The sequence below is a fragment of the Bufo bufo genome, chromosome 1, assembly GCF_905171765.1.
Source record: "Bufo bufo chromosome 1, aBufBuf1.1, whole genome shotgun sequence".
NCBI classification, from domain to species: domain Eukaryota; kingdom Metazoa; phylum Chordata; class Amphibia; order Anura; family Bufonidae; genus Bufo; species Bufo bufo.
In genome coordinates, this window is record NC_053389.1 from 560,826,338 (window position 1) to 560,852,310 (window position 25,973).

A 25,973-nucleotide genomic window follows, 5' to 3' on the forward strand; every position below is an offset into this window, starting at 1 on the left:
TTAGACTGGCAGGACATTGAGATACAATATTTAGGCATGCACTACTCCCACAATTACGAACCACTCCTGAAAACAATTAAACTAGACTTATCCACCTTTGCAAAACATGACATCTCTTGGGCGGGCAGAATTGCTGCCTTCCAAATGTTTACCTTGCCAAAGAGGAAGGGGAGGGCTGGGATTGCCGTGTCTCCACCATTATTATATAGCTACCAACCTCTCAATTTTGAGAGATTGGTAGGCAAGAACCAATGAAAAACACTGGGTTCACATAGAACAAAGTGTAACTTTGGCCGAGAACTTTATAGCACTACCAATTAGCTCTGTGTTGGATCCAAACATGAACCCTGGTGGGTCGCACATAGTGCAACTGTCACTACCAGAGCTTTGGGACGTTCTCACAGCTCTGTTTCTCCACCCCTGTGATGATGTCACTACTAGAGCTGGGAGGAGTTCTCACTGCTCTGTTTACTTTTGGTTTCCTTCCTCCCAGCTGTTCCTCATGCGTTTGATTTCCCTCTCTTTATATCACCGCTCCTCCTATTGTAGGGCGTGGATTATAGTTCTCATTTCAGTTGTAGCTCTTGCTTTAGTATCTTCACTTGTAGCTATCAGTTCACTGGACCTGTGTTCTGCTGCAGCAAGCACTCCGGATATTGCCAGCTGTCCTTGGATCCGTCTTCTCTGCGGCTGCAACACCTTCAGCTAAGTGTACAGACATTGTTGTGTACCTGATTATTTTCTGACTGGATCTGACGTGGCCACGGTTCCCTCCATATACTGAGTAGGGCACCGGTGGCCGTGCCCCTTCCACTATTGTAGGGGTTACAGTGGTCATCAGTCTTAGGCACGTGGGCATGCCTCGTTCCGCCATTTGGATCCGGGCATGTGCTTTAGCAGCATAGGGAGAGCTTTGAGGGTCGGACAGGGCTCACCCTTTATCCTCCCTAGTTTGGGTCCGGTCAGTAGCTCTTTTACTGTGTATACTATTGTTGCTCACATACAGCCGTGACAATATAATCCACCAAAACCGTCCTTTTTTGACATGGATCTGGTTGACCGCATGCAGGGTCTTTCTTTGGAAGTAGCGGATCTCCGTCAATCTATGACTCAGCTTCAAGCATTGGGCTCTGCTCCGGCTCATGGAGTCTGTTGCGAGCCAAAGGTCTCACTTCCGGAAACGTTCTCCGGGGGCAGTGCGAATTTTGTTCGCTTCAGAGAGGCATGCAAACTCCATTTTTGCTTGTGTCCCCACTCCTCTGGTAATCAGGAGCAGAGGGTGAGGATTGTCATCTCCCTGCTCAGGGGTAATGCTCAGACTTGGGCTTTTTCGCTGCCATCAGGGGATCCCTCCCTTCGATCCGTGGAAAGATTTTTTGTGGCCCTGGGGCAGATTTATGATGACCCGGATCGTGTTGCTCTGGCCGAATCTAACTTAAATGTTTCATGCCAAAACAAACGGTCTGCGGAGCTTTATTGTTCTGAATTTCGGAGATGGGCAGCTGATTCGGGTTGGAATGATGCTGCACTCCGGAGTCAGTTCTGTCATGGTCTCTCAGAGAGATTGAAAGATGCGTTTGCTTTCCATGAGAGACCAACGTCCTTAGAGTCTGCCATGTCATTGGCGGTACGCCTTGACAGGCGTCTAAGAGAAAGAAACGAGACCTCTCTGTCCAGCCATTGTCAGTCTAGGGGCAGTGGTGCGGACTCATTCAGTGTGCAGGGACCTCATCCTGTCTCGCTCCCCTCTGAGGAGGAGCCCATGCAGCTAGGTCGACTTGCCCCTAATAAAAGAGGATTTAGTCCTCAGAGTATGGTGTGTTTTTGTTGTGGGGGCATAGGTCATTTGGCAAATGTTTGTCCCTCTAGGAGATTCTTGAACTGTACTAAGAGCGATAATAAGAGAAAAACCTCAAAAGGTAAATCATCAAATTCTGCTTCATCTGCTACTTTGGGCAAAGTTGATGTAGGAATTGATGCTTTTCCTCTGACCTGCAGTTCCCGTTTTCTCCTGTCTGCCAGGGTGGCGCTAGAGAGCAAAGTCATTTCTTGTGAGATTTTTGTCGATAGTGGAGCGGCCGTCAATCTTATTGACACTCAATTTGTAGCCATGCATGGTTTTCAGGTTTGCACATTAGAAAAGGATATACCTGTTTTAGCTATTGACTCTGCTCCACTCTCACAGAGATCTCTGAAGGGCATTGTTCACAATATCCGGCTAGCTGTAGGTGACACTCATGTGGAGTATATATCTTGTTTTGTCCTTAACGGATTGCCTTCTCCTCTAGTTTTGGGGTTACCCTGGCTCACTAGACATAACCCCACTATTGATTGGCAAGGAAGGCAAATAAATGAGTGGAGTGACTTTTGTAGAGAGAATTGTCTCACAGCGACTTTTGCAGAGGTGTCTACTAAAACTGTGCCATCATTTCTCTCTGATTTCTCGGACGTGTTTTCCGAGAGCGGTGTTCAGGAGCTACCTCCTCACCGGGAGTTTGACTGTCCCATTAACCTCATTCCCGGCCCCAAGCTGCCAAAAGCACTCCTCTACAATCTCTCACAACCGGAAAGAATCGCAATGCGAACTTATATCTCCGAGAGTCTCGAGAAGGGGCATATTCGTCCCTCAAAGTCACCTGTGGCCGCGTTTTGTTTTTTTTGTTAAAAAAAAAGATGGCTCTCTGAGACCTTGCCTAGATTTTAGGGAGCTGAACCGTATCACGATTCGCGATCCCTATCCCCTTCCTCTGATCCCAGACCTCTTCAACCAAATTGTTGGGGCCAAGGTGTTTTCCAAATTGGATTTGAGAGGCGCGTACAACCTGGTCAGGGTCAGAGAGGGGGATGAATGGAAAACGGCCTTTAATACCCCTAACGGGCATTTCGAGAATCTCGTTATGCCTTTCGGCCTGATGAATGATCCAGCCGTCTTTCAGCATTTTGTTAATAGTATTTTCTACCATTTAATGGGGAAATTTGTATTGGTGTATCTTGATGATATTTAGATTTTTTCCCCTGATGTTCAGACCCATCAGGATCATCTTTTTCAGGTTCTGCAGATTCTGCGGGAAAATAAATTGTACGCCAAGCTGGAGAAATGTCTTTTTATGGTATCGGAGATTCAATTACTGGGTTTTCTCCTCTCTGCTTATGGTTTTCGCATGGATCCGGAGAAGGTCCGTGCTGTACTTGAATGGGAGCTTCCTGAGAATCAGAAGGCATTGATGCGCTTTCTGGGTTTTGCGAACTATTACAGAAAGTTCATTTTGAATTATTCCTCTGTTGTCAAACCCCTCACTGACATGACAAAAAAGGGGTCGGAGGAGGCGCTTGCAGCCTTTTCTAAGATTAAAGAGAGTTTTGCGTCTGCTCCCGTCTTGGTGCATCCCGATGTTTCCTTACCTTTTATTGTTGAGGTGGATGCTTCCGAGGTGTTTGTGGGTGCGGTTTTGTCCCAGGGCCCTTCTCCTGCCAAATGGCGACCCTGTGCCTTTTTCTCTAAAAAACTCTCCCCGGCAGAGAGAAACTATGATGTGGGAGATAGGGAGTTGTTGGCCATCAAGTTGGCTTTCGAGGAATGGCGCCATTGGTTGGAGGGGGCCAGGCACCCTATCACCGTTTTTACCGACCATAAGAATCTGGCATACTTGGAGTCGGCCAGGCGTATGAATCCGAGACAGGCCAGATGGTCTCTGTTCTTCTCCAGATTCAATTTTGTTGTTACATTCCGACCTGGGATAAAAAATGTGAAGGCTGATGCTCTCTCTCGCTGTTTTCCGGGAGGAGGAAACTCCGAGGACCCGGGTCCCATTTTGGCGGAGTGGGTAGTTGTTTCTGCTCTATATTCCGATTTGGAGGCCGAGGTCCAGGCTGCCCAGACTGAGGCACCTGCCCGTTGTCCTTCTGGGAAGTTGTTCGTGCCTCCTGAGCTACGTCACAAACTCTTTAAGGAGCATCATGATACGGTTCTTGCTGGTCACCCCGGGAGTAGAGCCATGGTAGATCTCATTGCTCGGAGATTTTGGTGGCCGGCTCTTCGTAAGTCGGTGGAGGGTTTTGTGGCTGCTTGTGAGACGTGCGCTCGCGCTAAGGTCCCTCGTTCACGGCCTTCAGGTTCCCTTCTCCCGTTACCCATACCTTCCCGTCCTTGGACACACCTGTCCATGGACTTTATCACGGATCTTCCTCGTTCCTCGGGGAAGTCGGTGATCCTGGTGGTGGTGGACCGTTTTAGCAAGATGGCTCATTTCGTACCTTTCCCTGGTTTACCCAATGCTAAAACGTTGGCGCAAGCTTTTGTCGACCATATTGTTAAATTGCACGGAATTCCCTCTGATATTGTTTCCGATAGAGGCACGCAGTTTGTGTCCAGGTTCTGGAAGGCTTTCTGTTCTCGCCTGGGGGTTCGGCTGTCCTTCTCTTCTGCTTTTCACCCGCAGTTGAATGGTCAGACTGAGCGCCTCAATCAGAATCTGGAGACATATTTGCGCTGTTTTGTGGCAGAGAACCAGGAGGATTGGTGTTCATTTCTCCCTCTTGCTGAGTTTGCTCTGAACAACCGTCGTCAGGAATCTTCTGATAAGTCACCATTCTTTGGTGCATATGGGTTCCATCCGCAGTTTGGGACATTCTCGGGAGGGTCTCTTTCTGGTTTACCTGAGGAGGAGAGATTTTCCTCGTCTTTGTCTACCATTTGGCAAAAGATTCAGAGTAATCTTAAAAAGATGAGTGAGAGGTATAGGCATGTGGCTGATAAGAGACGTGTGCCTGGTCCGGACCTGAATGTGGGTGATCTGGTGTGGTTGTCTACAAGAAACATTAAACTGAAGGTTCCCTCCTGGAAATTGGGTCCCAAGTTTATTGGGCCTTATAAAATCTTGTCAGTCATCAATCCTGTTGCCTTCCGTCTTGATCTTCCACGGGTTTGGAAGATACATAATGTATTTCACAGATCTCTCTTAAAACCATATGTCCAGCCCACGGTACCCTCCTCTTTGCCTCCTCCTCCGATTTTGGTTGATGGCAATCTGGAGTTTGAGGTTTCCAGAATTGTGGACTCTCGCATTGTCCGCGGTTCTCTTCAGTACCTCGTTCATTGGAAGGGTTATGGTCCTGAGGAGAGGATGTGGGTTCCGGTGTCGGACATTAAAGCCACTCGCCTCATCAGGGCATTTCATAGGGCTCATCCTGAGAAGGTGGGTCCTGGGTGTCCGGAGTCCACCCGTAGAGGGGGGGTACTGTCACTACCAGAGCTTTGGGACGTTCTCACAGCTCTGTTTCTCCACCCCTGTGAGGATGTCACTACTAGAGCTGGGAGGAGTTCTCACTGCTCTGTTTACTTTTGGTTTCCTTCCTCCCAGCTGTTCCTCATGCGTTTGATTTCCCTCTCTTTATATCACCGCTCCTCCTATTGTAGGGCGTGGATTATAGTTCTCATTTCAGTTGTAGCTCTTGCTTTAGTATCTTCACTTGTAGCTATTAGTTCACTGGACCTGTGTTCTGCTGCAGCAAGCACTCGGGATATTGCCAGCTGTCCTTGGATCCATCTTCTCTGCGGCTGCAACACCTTCAGCTAAGTGTACAGACATTGTTGTGTACCTGATTATTTTCTGACTGGATCTGAGGTGGCCACGGTTCCCTCCATATACTGAGTAGGGCACCGGTGGCCGTGCCCCTTCCACTATTGTAGGGGTTACAGTGGTCATCAGTCTTAGGCACGTGGGCATGCCTCGTTCCGCCATTTGGATCTGGGCATGTGCTTTAGCAGCATAGGGAGAGCTTTGAGGGTCGGACAGGGCTCACCCTTTATCCTCCCTAGTTTGGGTCCGGTCAGTAGCTCTTTTACTGTGTATACTATTGTTGCTCACATACAGCCGTGACAGCAACACAGCATAGAACTATGGGATAAATTCCACTCTTCTGTGGGTAAACCATCTCGGGAATGCATAACTACAGACCCTTTGAAATCCTTGGGAATGCTAATGGACAACATATCTTTGTCCGACTGGGAACGCAGAGGGATAGGCATGGTCTAACAATTGTACTCCAAGAGACGCCTCAGTCCTTTATGGATTTGCACGAGACTTATGGAATTCCACATAGGTACTTTTAGAAATATTTGCGGATGAGACATTTACTTACATCTTTAAATAAGACTCCTCCCTCTCTCAATACCGACATCATGGCCCTTTTTAAACTTACTTCTACTGGGGCTAAAATATTGAGACTGATATATGATATTCTATCGCAAGACACAACATTTGTGAAAACTTCTCCTATCATTACTTGGGAAAGGGAGATGGGTCGCGAGTATGCAGCTGAATCCTGGAGTAGGGCCATTCTTTTTTCCTCCAGAACATTTCGATGTGCAACCCATTATGAGACAGCTAAGAACACTCTTCTGCACTGGTATTACACGCCCAGTAGGTTACACACTATCTTTGCAAATTTCTCGCCCTACTGCTGATGACTCTGATGCCAGAGAGGAACGCTATACCACACCTTGTGGTCATGTCCTGTCCTTCTTCCATACTGCAACGCAGTATTCTCTTTGCTATCTGAGGTATTGCGTTACAGAATGGAACCTTCTCCAGGCTTAGCTCTAATTTTTGGGGAAATAGACTCCTTTCCTGTATCAGCCCGAACTATAGTAGGCTATGTTTTAGTGATTTCAAAATTGGTGGTGGTGCGGCACTGGAGGGAATTGAAACCCCTAGACTTGAAGGAGGTGGTGGTGACACTTAACACTACATGCACTTATGAAAAACTACTTTCCTATAGAGTATTACACAATACCAAGGTGGATAGAATATGGCAATTGTGGACAACACACCTTTCATTTACACACTAAATAACTCGACTGCATAAGCTGTGGCTTCAGGACGGTACACTGTATATTTTGTTGATATTGTGGTTTTACTGTGTTCACATTTTGAAACTGCAATTGTTTATCTGTAAAAACTGATTTGATATTGCATTTTGATTACACATATGCAATGCAATGCACATTAATATGTTAAAAGTCCAATAAAAATAATAGAAACATAGAAGGATGAATTGCTAAAATCCATATACAGATCTGCTAGATCTGTATTTCTATGACTATGTAAATATAACACAAAAAAGAATTAGAAATTTTCTAGATTTACAGTTTTGATAGTGAGACAGAAAGCTATAAAATTTGCATACCTTCGTACGTCAACCATATTTTTCTCCCACATGGCACAAGGAAGCCTGAATCGAGTACTAGATACAGTCCCTCTGTAGGTGATGCCATTGCCATAGTAGCACTCTGAAATACCAAATATATATTAAAGTTAAGAAAATTAGAAAAAAAAACACAGAGGCCGACACAATATCCCACCAAAGGCAAACAGCAAAGGCTCAGCGTAGCAGCTGCTCCAGTGGTTTTTACTTTACACAAAAGAAAAGAGAAAAAGCTTTACAACTAAAACCAAACAAGTCTTTCACTGGAAAAGACCAAAAGGCTGAATAAATACACAAATGGATTAACGTTCTTTTTATTAAATTGAAAAAAAAGCCATCTGGAAAAGTAAAAAAAAAAATTGTTTTGCACTGATTTATTTACATGCTTCATATGTAAACAAAGAGAGAAGATGCTTTAGGAAAATTCTGGGTTTTTTTTATCACAAGAATCTAAAAGTGTTGAAAAGCAATATTACAAGTGTTCTTAACTTCTTATAATTTGCCATTTAGAGTAATACCACATCAGCTCCTTCAGATAATAATTGAACCAGAATTTTTTGTTAAAAATGTAGTTCAAATTTTGCTCATACTTCTAACAAATCAGAAATTTGTGTAATTCGATTTAGGAGAATCACAGAATGAGAAAGTGAGAGAGTGAGAGCAGCAGACCAGAATTGAATTTAAAGGGGTTGTCTCACCTAAACAAATGGCATTTATCATGTAGATAGAATGCACTTACTAATGTATTGTAATTGTCCATATTGCTTCCTTTACTGGCTTGATTCCTTTTTTTTAAATACTTCTTAATTTACACACTATATATGGGTACAATTTACACACTATACATAGGGTATATATGCAGGTCATTTACGACCTGCATATATACCCTATGTGTAAAGTTGTGTCAGATTTAAAGAGGCTCTGTCACCCAGATCAAGTCTACCCTACCAGGCATATAGCCTGGTAGGGTCGACGATAGAGACCAAAAACATACCTTTATTTCTCATGTCGGTGGTCCGGTTAGGCAGAAAAAGCAACTTTTAAAAATATGCTAAAAAGGAATTCGAGCACTCGAAGGCGGGATTATGCCTTCTGAGCACTGCATCTGCGATGTTCCCGTTCATTGCTAATGTTGGCCTTCTGCGCCTAATCACGCCCCATATCTTTTAATTGAGATACCGCACCTGCGTACTTGAGCACCTACTTTCCGTTCTTCAGGGCTTGTGTGTGACGACGCGTGCACACTAGACATACACAGAAGCCTGGAAGAACAGAAAATATCCAGCAAGCGAGTGCGCAGGCGTGGGATTGATGTCAATCAAAAGACATGGGGGTGTGATTAGGTGCAGAAGGCCAACATTAGCAATGAACGGGGGCATCGCAGAAGCAGTGCTCGGAAGGCATAAGCCCGCCTCCGAGTGCTCAAAATCCTCATTAGCATATTTTTAAAAGTTGCTTTTTCTGCCTAACCGGACCACTGACATGAGAAATAAAGGTATGTTTTTTGTCTCCATCGTCGGCCAAACCAGGCTATATGCCTGTTAGGGTAGACATGATCTGGGTGACAGAGCCTTAACCTTTATTTGAGTAACAATAAAGCACAGTGCATGTATACAAATGCATCAATCAATTGCTGCCACTGCCATTTTACCCTGCATGAGTGAACATGCTGCCTGATTGATCCGTGATAAGCCAGGTTATCTCCCTGGTGAAACACATAGGATTAGGGGCTAGTGATGAGCTGCAGAGGCAATATTTCGCAAATATTTGGGCGAATATTCGTCACAAATTCGCAAATTCCAGAATTTGCCATTATTTTCTTGATTGCGAAAATTGGCAATGTAATATGCGCGTATTGCCCGCGCAATACAGGCGTGGGTCACTTTTACTACATTTTTCAAGCTGCTAGAAGTTTCCTGAGATTGGAGAAAATGGTTGGCACGGCAGAACATTGCAATAGCTTTATATGCAGATAGAGTGCTCCAATATATTTGCAATTGTGCAAATCGGCAATTAATGATGCGCATATTTTGATGTATACGTGCAACTTCACATTTTAGCAGGTCTGACTACATACTACTGATTGGTGCACTAAGTATTGTTGTGAACTTGTACATCACAGCTCTATGTATGTAGCATCTATGTATGGACAGCAGAACCTATCACACTACCTAGCACCCTGCACTGGAACCTATCAGCTACACCAGTGGTCCTCAACTCCAGTCCTCAGGGCCCACCTGTTTTCAGGATTTCCTTAGTATTGGGCAGCTAATATAATTAGTGTACATCCATCAGGATTTACCACAGGTATTCATTCTGTGGGATACTCCTAAATCCTGAGCGGCAAGTGGGCCTTGAGGACTGGAGTTGGGGAACCCTGAGCTACACTATATCACCATCTAACCTACACTGACTATCTCCCACTAACTATCTGTATTATATATATATAAAAGCTAACTAACTAATGTAATAACACAGCAAAGCACAGAGCACAGCAATAACACTGCTGTCTCTCTCAGAACTGCAAAAAACTGTAAAAAATGGCTGCTGGGGAGGTTCTTATATAGTAAGAGGTAGGCAACTTTCCTATTGGTTGCTAGGGACAAAGACATTGCAGCCTTCCCATTGGCCCACAAGCAAGAAGCAGGGAGGGATCATGAGTTCAGATGAAAAAAAATCTAGAATATTCACGCATACGAATAGTATATAGCACTATATTCAAAATCTTTGCAAGTTTTCGAAGTGCTGATATTCACAATTAAAATTTGCGATTCTAATATTCGCGCACAACACTATTAGGTGCTTCATTTAGAACAGGGTTATATAGAGAGTGTAGGGAATAGGTTCCAGTGTTGGTTGAGGCTGCCCTTCTTAAAGCGAGTTCTCCGCTCAGCCAACGTTAGAGCATAGCTTTCAGCAGACACCACAGCATGCAAATACTAATAAGACTGAATAGTGATCCTGCCATCCCTATTAGTTAGGAACCAGATATTTAACCTGGCCTCAAAGTTTTAATGTAGCAGCAAGTGATTGATGCATTTGCGTACACACACTGTATTTTAGTGTTACTCAAGTGAAGGTTATGTTTTAAATATGATTTCATTCATATTTTCCATCACATTATACACCGCTCATATCCAGGGGTTATGACCACCCTGCAATCCAACAGTGGTGGCTGTGCTTGCACACTATAGGCAAAAGCGCCAGCCTATGCGTACTCCCGTTTCGGCCACCAGAGAAGGTTGGCTACTCTTCCTATATTCCCATATATAAGCATGGCCGCTGCTGCTGGGTTGCAGGGTGGTTGTAACCTCTGGATATGAGTGGTGTATAATGTGATGGAAAAATGAATCAAGCTGGCAAAGGAGGCAATATGGGCAATCAAACACTGCAGTTTCTGAGGTTTTAACTAAAATGATTATGTGTTGTTCAATTTCACCAGACGAACAATTGTTTTTGTTGAAATCATTTGTGGTCATCAACTTTAGACTTATAACCACCCTTTGGTTATATTTATGCACTACAGATTTGAATAGGGTCGTTTCTGTAGTATATGCATAGATTTCTACAACCCCCATTCCAAAGTTACTATCACAATCTTCCACATGTGAACATAACATGTTCAGGACATATGGATCGAGTAAATGAAGTCTTTGTGGCCTAGAGAGCAGCTAGCAAGCAGTGGCTCCTGTCCATTTACGTATTAAATGCATGACCATTCATTCAAATCATATTATACCTCTCATGAAATAACCCTTTTAGATTGATTTTGATGCTAACTCTCTGCTCTAGGTTTATATGCAAGCGATACAAAAATATAGTGTTTAGCTGCTATTGTATAAAGGGGAAAGCTGTCTCCTACTAGGATCCTTGCTCTTTAACTGCCCTTTAACAGAGCTGAGCAAGGCAAATTTGTTTGGCTGCCTGAGAGGCCTTGGATGGGGTATTATTTCTCCTTATGAAGGGCGCCAAGGATGCATGAGGAGCATTGTAAGCCAGTCAACGTTCCTCTCGGTTTCTGTTAAAAATATATGAAAATGATCACATCTTACATCTGCTAGCATCACACAGGCTTAGGAAGTCCAATTTGAGTGCATTTCCCAGAAACCCAGAGGGGCATTGCTTGGCTTACAATACTCTGCACACATACTACAGATACTAGACGCTGTCTTTGATGAGAAAGAATACCTCAGACAACAGATATATATTTCCCAGAAGCAAAGAGTAGTCTCTACCCCAAGCCCAGGGGGGACAGAAAAGAGGGGAGTGGTATTGGCTCTGTCTGTTACAAGTTTACACTGATGCTCCTTAGTTAACTCCAGTGTTATGAGGGCACACCCTTTCTTACCTTAGGGCACACCCTGATGTTAGGGCTCCTGTCTGGTGGTAATTGGGGCACCCTTGGTACAGGTGCAAGGCAGGGGGTGTAGGGTGCAATGGCTGACGTATGCAGGAGTAAGTAACCAGGCCAGATATAGAAGATAAATGTCTCTATTAAAGTGCAGAATGGGAGTTGTAGTACATCTAACGGTATTAAAACACAGCTCCAACAACTCAGAGTACAAATCTTTCCGAATAGTAATGTATAAATTTGAATAAGGATGGGAATTATAGTACTCTTTCCTCTCTATCTTCTTAGAGTCTCACGCTGCAGAAAATATGGCTGGTAATATTACTCTTGCAATGATGGTTGTTATTTCCAACTGAGTGATATAAGGTTAAAGGGCTTGTGCCATATAACGCTGAAGAGATCTTGCTGTTCTATCACTTTCCCCAAATACAACCATATATAAAAACGGCTTTATTCTAAAGTTATAAGCCTACCATTGCGCCCTGTGGCAAATCAGTTTTGACTTTCAGTTGCGGTTGGTTACATCCTGCATTGGAGCTTAGTAATACAGGATGCACAGGTTCACAGCAGTTCTTTTCCTTCCCTTTAATAATTTTCTATGTGCAGTGTCCAGTTAAAGTGTCAGTTATGAATGGATGGATAGACAGACAGACAGATAAGCAGATAGATAATAGACAGATAGATCAACATAATAATGAAATTGCTCTCAAATTCTGCATAAATTCTGTCTGTTATTAATCAGCACTGTCCCTCTCATAGCAGTAAAGTCTATAACAGCAAAATGCCTTTACACTGTCTCCAATGCTCAGCCTTGCATGTTTTGGACTTTCATGGTTCTTTCCTTTATCTCTCTCTCATTTTTGAGTAGAAATGGGGACATATTTCTTGTTCAGTAATTAACCTTGTCTCACCCACACAAAAGATATGCTGTGTACATTACAAGATATAAAGTTGAACATATAAAATATCATTAAAGGGGTTGTCCCATGAAAAATATTCTACAGTTTTCAAACCAGCACCTGGATCTGAATACTTTTGTATTTGCATGTAATTAAAAATTTAGCATAGCCGGAGAGTTATTCACTGAATTCTATCTGTATAGCGCAATCTTTTTATTTATTTGTCCCGCTCACCGAGATGGTCGCACATACTCAGTTTAATCCCTCAACTGCCTCCTGAGCTGTGATAGGAAGAGCATGGACACTCCTCCTGAGATGTGATAGGGAGAACTGACACGCCCCCTGAGCTGCTCCAGCAGAAAAGACACTCCCCTTGGGCTGTCAGCTTGATATAAATCTAGCAGAGCAATGAATGTGGAGAGCTCTGGATCCAGGTGAGGTACAGGACTGGTTCTAGCTTTGTTAGAAATAGATTGTCATGTAATATATGATGTCTGATTTTCATTTTTACATTACTCATGGGATAACCCCTTTAAAAACATTGCATAATACTATACAACAAGAACAGTTTACAACTACCCTGGTCTGGGGTACTGCATGTACTTTTGACTTATGTGTCTTACTATCTGTTAGTAGAACAAGTAATCAATCCCTTCTCTTAGGTGATCTACTGTTATCCTGTCTGACCATCAATCCTAAACTCATTTGCTTGTGATAAATATATCAGTATGTCCCATTGATCAACCTTTCCTCACCTCTTCTCCTCTTCCCTCTGCTACACTGGCCTTCATTGTCTATGCTGACAAGTCTCTCATCACTGAAATATTCACACTGACTTCAAAAATGTTCCTGCTAGCTCTAGAAAATAACATTTCTCTGGAGCTGAATATTTTTCTTTCAATAGCCATGCAAGTTCTAGCTCAAAACAGTAATTCATCCCTGATTTTGGCATTTATATAAATATGAACACACTAGAATACCATATCTATGTAAGTCAGGGACTAACTATACCCCTCTGGGCACATCATCAATAAATGCATAGCATCTATCAGCTGACTGACATAAGCATACAGTATGAAAGGCATGAAAATACATGCAGATAAAATAATTTGTAGAAAGAAGATGCAACCTTAAATGTGAAATATTGCAACAAATAGCTGCACTTTCTCTCTCTCTCTAATATATATATATATATATATATATATATATATATATATATATATATATGTACACTGGATATAAAAAGTCTACACACCCCTAATAAAATGTCAGGTTTCTGTGATGTAAAAATATGAGACAAAGATAAATCATTTCAGAACCATTAATGTTACCTATAAACTGTACCACTCAACTGAAAAACAAACTGAAATCTTTTAGGTAGAGGGAAGAAAAAATATAAAAATAAAATAATATGGTTGCATAGGTGTGCACACCCTTAAACTAATACTTTATTGAAGCACCTTTTGATTTTATTACAGCACTCAGTCTATTTGGGTATGAGTCTATCAGCATGGCACATTTTGACTTGGCAAGATTTGCCCACTCTTTTTTGCCCAAACACTCCAAATCTGTCAGATTGTGATGGCATCTCATGTGCAGAGCCCTCTTCAGATCACCCCACAGATTTTAAATCAGATTCAGGTTTGGACTCTGGCTGGGCCATTCCAAAACTTTAATCTTCTTCAGGTGAAGCCATTCCTTTGTTGATTTGGATGTATGCTTTGGGTCTTTGTCATGCTGAAAGATGAAGTTCCTGTTCATGTTCAGATTTCTAGCAGAAGCCTGAAGGTTTTGTGCCAATATTGACTGGTATTTGGAACTGTTCATAATTCCCTCTAGCTTAACTAAGGCCCCAGTTCCAGCTGAAGAAAAACAGCCCACAAGCATGAAATTGCTGCCACCACCATGCTGTTCAAACTTGGTTTCATCAGACCATAACACCTTTACCCACATGGTTTTGGGAGACTTCAGATGTGTTTTTGCAAAATGTAGCCTGGCTTGGATGTTTTTCTTCGTCTTGCCACTCTACCCCATAGCCCAGACATATGAAGAATACGGGAGATTGTTGTTACATGTACCACACAGCCAGTAGTTGCCAGATATTCCTGCAGATCCTTTAATGTTGCTGTAGGCCTCTTGGTAGCCTCCCAGACCAGTTTTCTTCTCATCTTTTCATCAATTTTGGAGGGAGGTCCAGTTCTTGGTAATGTCATTGATGTGCCATATTTTCTCCACTTGATGATGACTGTCTTCACTGTGTTCCATGGTATATCTAATGCCTTGGAAATTCTTTTGTACCCTTCTCCTGACTGATACCTTTTAACAATGAGATCCCTCTGATGCTTTGGAAGCTCTCTGTGGACCATGGCTTTTGCTGTGGGATGCGACTAAGAAAATTTCAGGAAAGACCAACTAGAGCAGCTGAACTTTATTTGGGGTTAATCAGAGGCAGTTTAAATGATGCCAGGTGTATGCTGACTGCTATTTAACATGATTTTAAATGTGATTGCTTAATTCTGAACACAGTTACATCCCCAGTTATAAGAGGGTGCGCACACTTATGCAACCACATTATTTTAGTTTTTTTGTTTTCTTTCCTTCACCTAAAAGATTTCAGTTTGTTTTTCAATTGAGTTGTACAGTTTATTGGTCACATTAAAGGTGGTCTCATTTTTTTTACATCACAGAAACCTGACATTTCAACAGGGGTGTGTAGACTTTTTATATCCACAGTATATACAGTACAGACCAAAAGTTTGGACACACCTTCTCATTCAAAGAGTTTTCTTTATTTTCATGACTATGAAAATTGTAGATTCACATTGAAGGCATCAAAACTATAAATACTGTACTGCTCCGTACAGTATTTAAACATAGTTTTATGCGAATGGACTTCGGATGTTTCATCCCTAGTTGTAACGAATCAGTTTTTCCTAAAATGGTGGCTTCACGTGTTACAAAGTAAAAGTAACAAGCCCATGAACGAGATATGACCCATAATGTCGTGCGGCTAGCCAATCCGCCAGTAGCCATCCCTTGTGATGTCACAGCTCTATAAAACCCTAATCCTGCATGGTCTCTGCCATTGTCCTGTGAACCGAGCGTAGGGAGAGACGTGGCAACTGCTCGTGCACTGAGAACAGTGTTGCTGCAATAATCCAGAGGCTATGTTTGATCCATCCATCTGGTCTTAACCCTAATAATTTTAAAAGCAAAATGCCACTAGGTTCATAGTAGGGAGGGGTCCCGGACCTTATCGAGGGATCCACATGGGATTATAGTCATCCCTGTTTAGGATCCTTTAAATGTTATTGCTTTGCGGAAAGTTTTCCAGCTTCAATGCTGTGTACCATCTCTGGTACCATCACATAGCAGTACAGGGGCTGCTGGGATACATGCTATGGCTCCCCTGATCCCCACCGGGGGGGGGGGGGCAGAGCACAACCGGAGGACCATGACATCTGAACGGTTAAAAAGTCCACAAAGCTGCATGTGTCAGCTATGGCAGCTGCAGGCGTAAATTTAATGTCGACAGTCGGGAAAGTGTTAACTTCCAAGCCTTCACACTGAGATTGGGCTACCAAGTAGGAAGAATATGATTTAAGCAGAGTGGTCTAGAGATACCTGATTTATAGCGATTCGTGACAAACTAGTTTGGAAATAAATCAAATTTCTAAACAAACTTGGGCGAATTGGCCGAATCAAATTTTTCTAAACTTCGCTCATCTCTAATAATGATGTTATAATGGTTATTGCTATTAAGACTTATAATTTTTTAGATAAAGCCAGTGAGTGTATTTTTCTTTTAACCCCAGCAATATGCAAAGGCTGTTTTCAGCTCCTTGAATAAAAGCATATCATTTGAACATGCTAAAACCTACTGATCACTGGGTGTCAAACTTCTGGGATCCCCATTCATAACAAGCACAAGGGGGACACAGAGATATTATACTACAGCAGCCTCTTTAAAGTTTTTGTATCAATTGCAATTTGTGTTGGTCATGCAGTCGTCCCCATGGATCAGTTATAGCACATCCTAGTTTATCTAAAGCTCTCAAGACCTACCTTCTGCCCCGGTTCTTTAAAAACAATTTGAGAAAAACAAGTATACTGAATTTCTTCCATCTAATGTTTTCAGAGTAGTAAATGACTTCACATAGTGTAATTTATCACACTCACACATGCATATCTCATGCTTGTTATATTTACTGTGACCTCTCTCACACTCATCAAACCTAAGCCCCTAGCTATAAGACTACATAGCTACTGGGGTATTTGATGCAGCAAAAAAAAATAAAAAATACTTTATAATACAGTATTTTGGTTTTCTGTGTTTTTTTCCAATATAACCATTGCTTGATGTAAAGCAAATGTAGATTACATACAATATCAGCTATACATACAATATAGCTATAAGAGCTATACAGAAAAAATACCACATTATACAGTATCTTAAATCTAACATGTTGATTGATATAATTCTATTATGTTTTGATACATCTCCCCATAGTTTTTATTATCCAACTAAGCATGCTGCTATGTATGATATAGTGTGCCATACCCCCACATCAATTGTGCCTGCTGCTGTGTATTATATAGTATACCATACCCCCACCAACTGTACCTACTGCTTTGCATTATATAGTATGCCATGCCCCATGATATGTGCAAGCTGCTGTGTATTATATTGTGTGCCTTAACCCCCATGACTTATGCTTTCTGCTGTGTATTATATAGTGTACTATACTCCCATGAACTGTGCCTGCTGCTCAATATTATATACATTAGTGTACCATACCCCCATGAAAAGTGCCTGCTGCAGTTTATTATATAGAGTGCCATAACCTCCATGATCTGTGCCTGCTGCTGTGTATTATATAGTGTATCTTTCCCCCATGACCTGTGCAAGTTGCTATGTATTATATAGTGTGCTATATCTCCCATGACCTGTGCCTGCTGCTGCGTATTATATTATGTGCCATATATCCCATAACCTTTTCCTGCTGTGGTGCATTATACAGGTATCATACCCTCATGATCTATGCCTGCTGCTTATAATATAGTGTCACACACCCCCATGAACTGTGACTGCAGCTGTGTTTTTACAGTGTTCGATACCTCCTTACAAGAATTATGCCTGCCACTGGGTATTTTATAGTTTTCCATACCTCATAATCTGTGCCTGCTGCCTGCTTATTATATCACGTGCCGTACACCCCAAACCTCTCTCTGAACTGTGTATGCATATTATGTAGTGTGACATAAGCCCGCCTAAGCAGAACTGCCCCCCCCCCCACCAATCCAAAGCTCCAGGATCCTGCCTCCATGAACTTTCATTTTAAAACTCCAGTGGCAGTGCTGACTTCACTTCCTGTTCCCTGTGTGCCAGCTTAGAGCACAGCCGTCACAGAAATGGAACTGGCAGCTATGTGCTTTGCCTCCATTGGAGGTATGCCACTGCCTGGATTGGAATTATTTTGTATATTCATATAAATAAAAATTCATTATAACCACTGAATTATTGGAAAAATCTATCTGTATTGTATCACCTGCTCTTTGTTGTTTTCCTTATTTCTTTAGTAGGTGGACGCATATGCTTATATGCTTAGTTCCATCTTTCAACTGCCTCTAGTCCTAGCTAGTATTAGAAGCTACAGCAGTTGAAGAAAGCTGCAGAAGAAAGGCTACCCCCCCCCCCCCCGCTTCCCCCGGAAAAAAGACATTCTCGCAGAATGGATACCACTCCTGAGAATGGAAGCACCCCCTGAGCTGACAGCCTGAAGAGAATCTAGCAGAGCAATTAGAACTATAAATGGGAGATCTCTGGATCCGAGCAAGGCACGGGGCTGGTTATAGCTTTGTTGTAAAGACACTGTCATATACTATATGATGTCTGATTTTCATTTTTAGCATTAATCATGGGGTAACCCCAATAAGCCAATCTGTCATTCTATTTAACCTCGTAAACGGCTACAATGGCTAGATAGGTGAAAAGATATTGATTCCTTTTTAGCTCGATACTCATAGGTGTTCCCCGCAGTCAGTCCAAACAAGGTCTGTGCACTAAAACCATTAAGAATCATTATATCATCGAGCTTAGGAGTAAAGAGGTAAAAAGGACACTTTTGGAATCAGTCTGTTTTCATATATAATTAGAGTGGTTTACAGAGGTTTTCCATTGTGATAGATTCCCCTTAAAGCTGTTACATTGAATAGCATAAACAGAATGATAATGGAAACATTCCGTTACCTTGATGATTAGAGACTTCACATTTTGGTATTTGGGAACAGTGACCAATACGAACATTTGGATCTGTTGTGAAACACCAAGGGTACTCTGAACCATCCGGATTTCTGCAGTAATTTTCACTCAGATCCCTATAACAGTTTTAATGAAGAGAAATACATTATTTTCCTGAGCAAAGTATAATTACATTGGACCAGGAAAGGCATTTAAGTAACTCAAGAACATAATGAACATATTCAACAATGGGCAACATTGTGTTCTTCGATATGTACAATACATTTTCATTTGAGGAAACATTTCAGAATATTAATTATCACATACTAGACCATAAAATTGGGCCATTATAATACATAAGGTAAGTCAAGTGACTATATAAATTCATCATCTGATCACAACTGGGGTGAATGTGTGTGGTTACAACATTATATAGTTCTTTGTGCAAGAAATCAATTTACTAATCTTGTAATCAGAGCTAATGAGCCCTTCTGATGCCTTTAATATTCGTCATATCCCATGCTGGAAAATCTTAATTATGCTTCTGTCTTACAAAGACATGTTTTTTAGTGTATCAAACAAGCAAAATTTACACATCAAAGATTAAAAACAGTCTTCTTGCTTCAAAGAATCAGAGCAATAATGGATGGGAGTTCAGTAATCTATGTAAAACATCTACAAAAGCAAAGCTATGAAACATACAATATTCTACTAAGTAATAATGTGATAAGAGATTTTGTGATTAAAAATCTTAATTGTGTATCTCAGAACCTATAAATCAGTATCTGTAGTAATTCACAAGGTATTCACATCACACAAAAATCCCTATAACCATCAAAGGACAAATTAAGGTGGTCCTCACTTTTGATGAGCGGCAGGGGCAATATTCAAATTTGTGATATTTCGCAAATATTTGGGCGAATATTCGCCATATATTAGCGAATTCGAGAATTTGTTATCAGTCATTATTTTATTGATTGCGTAAATGGGCAATTGAAAAATTTGCAATAAAAATTTGCAGTAATTAAAATTTGCAGTACGTAAATCCGCAGTATGGAAATTCGCAAACAACACCACTTCTAAAGTCAAAGATATTGCAGCCTTCTCATTGGCCCACAAGCTAGAAGCAGGGAGGAATCATGTGTACTGTTTAAAAAAAAATCTTGAATATATATCACTATATTCTAAATATTTGTGAATTCTCAAAGTGCCGATATTCGCGATAAAAATTAGCAATTTGAATATTCGTGATCAACACTAGTCCTCACATTGTGTGAGATATCGTAAAACGTGCACTCTAATCCTGTGCTTTATTAAAGAGGTTTTCCTCTGGATATTTCATAAATAACTGATCTGTGGGGGTCTGACACCTAGGACCCCTGCCGATCAGCTGTTTGAGAAGGCACCGGCGCTCAAAGTAATGCCATTGCCTAACCTAAGCTGCAAGTAGGTCATGCCATTCAATGAAAACATGGCTTAGGCACAGCTCAGCCCCATTAAAGTGAATAAGGCTAAGCTGTGATACCAAGCACACCAAATGTACAATCTATGGCATGGCTGCTTGTTGAGCTAAGAGAAGGCTAAACCGCTACTGCAAACATCTAAGCCTTCTCAAACAGCTGATCAGCGGGGATGTCAGGTGTCCAACCCTCACCGATCAGATACTGATGATCTATGCAAAAGATAGTTCATCAATGAAAAAAATCTCGGAAAACCCCTTTAAGCATAGACAAACATTTTAAGCCATACATAATTTAGGTGTATTCCTGTGTTAAAGTACTTATCCTTCTACATATACAGTACACGACCCTTTGTGTTGCAATGGGGTCAAGCCTCTTGACCTTTGTCTTTCACTCTATATGAAGTGTGACTCGCTTAGGAAACCCATTCTGTGTTTTATTTCTAAAGACTTTCTTTCACACATCTCAGTGAACATACATTTATCTTTTGTGACTCAAAAACACTTAATTATTGAAAAGGTAAGATAAAGTGAGATATATTTATTAGTGGATTCTTTCCCCAGGGTAACATGTAGCTTGCTTCAAACTCAACAGTCCACTATCTATACATACTAAAGTAATACATATTTCACTTTGTGAATGATATGCATGGTAACAAATTCTGCTAATAATTTAAGAGTAAGCCACTTTTCCCCAAGTTTACATTATCTACCTCCTAATTCAGGACTTTAGAGTCAAATAAATAAATCCAACTACACTTCATCAGCAGACATTGTGCATTCAGCTGCTTCCTCTATCACTCTCTACCATAGCTTTTAATATGATCTATGAGCTGAATGTTGAAGTAAATGGGTGATCTTTTGTGCTCCATTTACCTGCCTGAATATGGTCAGTTTTCAATACCATTAATTAGCTTGTTGTGTACTCAAACAAGGTGCCCTTCCATCATGAAATGTGTATTATGTATAACATACACAGTGTGCTCATACAACATATTTATAGAGTAGCGCTGTGGCCTCCAGCATGACTCATTTTTCAGGTATTTTCTTTTCACAGCTTACTGGTACCAATAGCCAACATGTTTGGCCATGCTTCCTGATTTTAATATAGGAAGTAAATATATATATATATATATATATATATATATATATATATAAAATGATGTAGTGAACACCCCAATGGGCTGAAATAAATTATTTGCAGATAGATCAATCAATAAATAGATAGATAGATATTAGTTAGATGGATATGATAGATGATTGAGATAGTTTGTGATGGATGGATAGATACTTAGATAGATAGATACCATAGACAGTCAGAGATAGATAGATAGATAGATAGATAGATAGATAGATAGATTTTGCATTTTCTCCTGGCTTTCTTTTGATTCCACTTTTTCCAGAGTTCCATCCAAGCACATACTGAATTATCATGATAGTTTGCTTCTCATTAACTTACAGATGCCAAAGCATCTGCAAGTTTACTAGGGGTAGGAAAATAGGCTATGAACTCCACTGGGGCAAAAATGATATGCATGAGTAAAATTCTTCTTGAAGTGATGAGGTTTTTTTTTGTTTGTTTTTTGGCGCAACATAAGAGTTATAAAATGTGAGAAATATGCTTCACATTGTTCCACTTCTGGAAAAGGTTTAATTTAAACTTTTTATCCTAGACTTATAGAACAGTATCATTTCCATGATATGATTCCCATTTCAAATAAGCCAGTGGTTCCGTCGCCCATTCTAAGAAAATTCTACATAATATATAAACTATGTCTGCATAGATAGATGAATAGATTATTATTTTTTAGACCAGCTGTATACACTTCCAGGTAAAGTGCCCGGTGAAATAAATGCATAAAGCAAAGTAATGCTACGCTTTAAACCAATAACCAATTCTTTTTTAATATATATTTGAGAAAATATGGATTGTCCTATTATCTAATTATATGTTACCTACAAACAAAAAAAATCACTGAAAATGATATCATATTTTACACCCAGACTCCCAAAGTCCTAGCCAGCTGAGAGACTAGTACTTTTTCCTATAGTGTAGAAGCCTGGCCACCACTGCTGGATTGCAGCAGTGGTCGTAACCTCTGGAAATGAGCAGTGTATATTATGATTGATAAATGAATCAAGCTAGCAAATTTGTTCCTTTCCCTTTAATTTTGTGTAATCTAGTTAGTTAGTGCTAGCAGATACCTGACCACATTCCTGAAGTAACTGAACATGTGTACTAAACACCTTTAGGAGGGGCTAGGAGGGGCCAGGAAGCTAGAAAACATCTAGCTTTAGTATATAACAAAGAGGTTACCTCCAATGAAGACATCATTAGGGTATGATGTGTCTTGCTACCAATACTTCTCTTTGTATCATATGGGTCGACCAGATGCAATGTTGGGAACTGGTCAATAGGAAGCTTGCTCATTGGTTCATGGCCAAAGGTGACTGTTACTTACTTGATATATATCTTTTATATATTTTATTATAGTTTAGTAAACCTTTTATGAACCATGTAAACCTTTTTTTAAGCCATGTGAAGCCTTTTAATTCCCCAATCTCAGAATTCATAGTAATACAGTAGAAAAGCTTTCCATTTCATGTGGTTTACTCTACAGCACAATCATCAAACCTACATATCAATGAGCCCTTCTGTTTCAGATTTCCACCGATAAAATTACCATATCTGATTAGTTTCAACTATTGATTTGGTTCCACATGCAATATTGCACAATGTTATGCAATATATCTTACACAGCCAAACCTCATTAAGCATCATAAATTAAGCACAATAATAACAACATTGTGTCTTTACTGAAAGGACACTTCATATTTTTGTATTCCAACAATTACATTATATTAAAGTAATTCCCCAGACCAAAATAATGATTGTCCTATTTTATGCAGCTTGGTGTCGAAAACAGAAATTGACTGGCTTCCCAAAAACTCAATATGTGGGAGGCATATTAAACATTAAGCAGTAATGAATAACCATTGCCTGTTCATTCACATGTGATATAAAGTCAAGTTTTATTTATTTATTTTTGTTTTGAAACTATTGGAAATTATTTTTATGAAATTGGTGCAATAGAGTGCCTGAGCTGAATAGCTGTACTTCACTGAGCTCTGTGCTGATTCCTACTGTGGATCCTGCTTACATTAGCCTGGTGGCCTAAAGATGGTCAAGATGATGCTGCGGTGGAGGATCAGGAGAACCGTGGTAGAAGAAACCTGAAGTACTGACAAAGCTGCACAACGTGTACTGAGACAGCGCCATAAAGATACTGAGCCCCCAAGGAACATTATATGCAGATTTTTTTTAATTTTAAGGATATGGAAATGATCCTCTCTGCTGCTAGGTCTGCCACCTCCTTGTGCTTCAAAAATACCCTGATTGCAATATATCAAGATCTCTCACCTGTCACACTGCAGAAAAGACAGACACTGAAAGATCTCCTCTGCAGTAAGAAGATTCCCTACTGTTGGAAATTCCTTTTTGGCCTGTCCTTCATGTTTTCAGGCCATTGCCTTGTGATAACCTGCTATTCTGTTCTCCATGATGTCTATGCTCACATGGACATATCTCCTCTGGATATTAAAAATTGGGAGCTAAGATTTAGCTGTGCTCCCAGACCTTCCCAGATCGATCTCAATGGAAAAGGAGACTACTCCCAAGCAACAGAGGCACAAGCGATGTAGTGGAAACTTGACCCCAGAGAGAACTGCTCACCTTCTGACAGAGACCAAATCATTCACAATGTCCTTGATAGATTGAATCTGCCATCCATGTCCCTGCTGCAAAGATACCCTTTCTAAGCCCTTTACAATGGCCGAATTACAATCTGCCATCAAGCTCACTCCCAAAGGAAAATGTCCTGGCACATATGGGCCCCTTGTTATCTATTACTCAACCTTTCAGGATATACTTCTTCCACACCTCCTACCTGTTTGTTACTGTGTAACCCTGTCAGCAGACATGAACCGTGCCCATCTCCATTTTCCCTAAGAAGGGCAAAGTATGGGAATGGTTTTCTGCTACATATAAGGCTCTTGTTTCTCCTCTCCCCTTCTTCAACTGAGGAGCGTTATTGATTTAGCTCCCAAAAAGTTTGGTGATAGTTTACTAGTATCAGTTAGGACTTCTACTATCCCCATTCTTAACTGTTTTTGATGATAAAGGATGTATCCTGGAAGACTCAGATCTCTCCCTTAAGCTTAACATACCGGTGACTCATATACTGCCATTTACTGCTCTCAAAAAGAGACTTCTGGAGCTAGCCAAACATATATCAGGTGTTAACCCACTCTCTTGGTTTGAGAAATTGATAGCCTGTAGTTCTTATTCGACCAGAGTGATCTTAATTATGTATAAGACTCTGAAAATCTCTTCCCCTGAGGTGAAACCAGCAGTTGTGGGTCTTTGGGAGAAGGGCCTAGGCAGACAATTTGTAATCAACCACATTCGCAAATTACTAACTACCTTTCACAAATTATAGAGATGTGCACGTATTCAAGAAAATAGATATAAGGTTTTGATGCAATGGTTTAAAACCCTGCAGTAAAATAGGGGACTGGTGGAAAGCTATTTTTGAAAAAAGCAATACGATTTGTCACACCTCTTTCCCTTGTCCTCCTGAAATTGATCTTCTTGCCTTTGGTATCAAAGATGTGAGGGGATATACAAGGACTCTATTTTCCTATTTGATCACCACAGCTCAGCTTTTGGTCCCTCTATACTGGCTTTCTGAGGAAATCCCTTCACTGGATCATTGGGTTAGCAAGGTTGACCAACTCTATAGATTTGAGGAACTCTCCCATTGGGACCTGCATATGAGAGGAACTATCCTTTCAGTATGGCCACGATGGCAGGCTTTTAGACACTTTCAGTGAGCATAACATTAAGCTTGATCCCTTTCCATGAAGACATCTGTGACATCCTAATACCTGCATGTATCTTTTAGGTTTTGGTACATATTTTATACAAACTGTTTTGTTTTCTGTTCTGTTACTTATTGATTGCGCAGGCCTGTGAGCCAGACCATTAACCTTTATCTTGCTGAGTGCTCTGTATGTTTCTACTTATTAAAATTAATAAAAAATATAAATTATAAAAAAAGAAACGAATGCGATAAAATTTTATGTGAATGAGCAGTTTGAAAAAATGGTCACATTTGTATATGTCTTTTCAAACATGGCCCCTCCCTGACTAGTATTCAACCTTCTTTGTCTACAATCATAATCCAGCGTATATCATTGCTTTATCTTGTTGTCCCACTGTCACTTCATGCGCATCAAATTTGTTCATTTAAAAATAAAGGCTTAGAGGAGACATCTAAGGGCAATAATACCTGGAAACTATACTGAAGAAGCTTGTGAAAAGAATTCACAGATTTAGATTTTTGTGGCCTGCATACTATAAATACTAGTATATGTAAACTACATTAAAATGAGCTGTCAGAGTTTAGAAAAGGGCCTTCTTCCGCTGTAAAGCCACATAAGACCCATAGACAGTGTTTTTGGAAGAGTACTGACATGTTGCTTTAATCCAGGAAAACCTACTCAAATAATATTTATATTTGTGTTTAGTATCATCTGAGGTTTATTTGGACGTGGGATGTGTTCAGTTTAAGGTAAATGGGTTCAGGGTTAAAGTAATAATGGGATGGTGATATTAGGGGTACATAAGACCTTTGGTGGGTATTTAATATAACTTTTTTTTAAATGTTGATTTCTCCTATAACTTGGGCTGATATATTTTACCTAGTTACAGGGAGAATACAGTTCCCAGAGGCATTTCAGCAGTTCAGCCTCACT

General features: G+C 40.8%; 1 protein-coding gene across 2 annotated transcripts in view; it reads right to left on the reverse strand.

Moving 5' to 3' along the window:
* Positions 1-25,973, reverse strand: part of HGF (hepatocyte growth factor) — a 151,246-nt gene that overhangs the window by 38,681 nt on the left and 86,592 nt on the right. For both annotated transcript variants that reach the window (XM_040413128.1, XM_040413127.1), the window contains exons 9-10: positions 18,707-18,834; positions 7,189-7,291 (exon numbers count right to left, since the gene is read on the reverse strand). In XM_040413128.1, the coding sequence (XP_040269062.1) occupies positions 7,189-7,291; positions 18,707-18,834 (231 nt within the window). The remainder of the gene's footprint in view (positions 1-7,188; positions 7,292-18,706; positions 18,835-25,973) is intronic.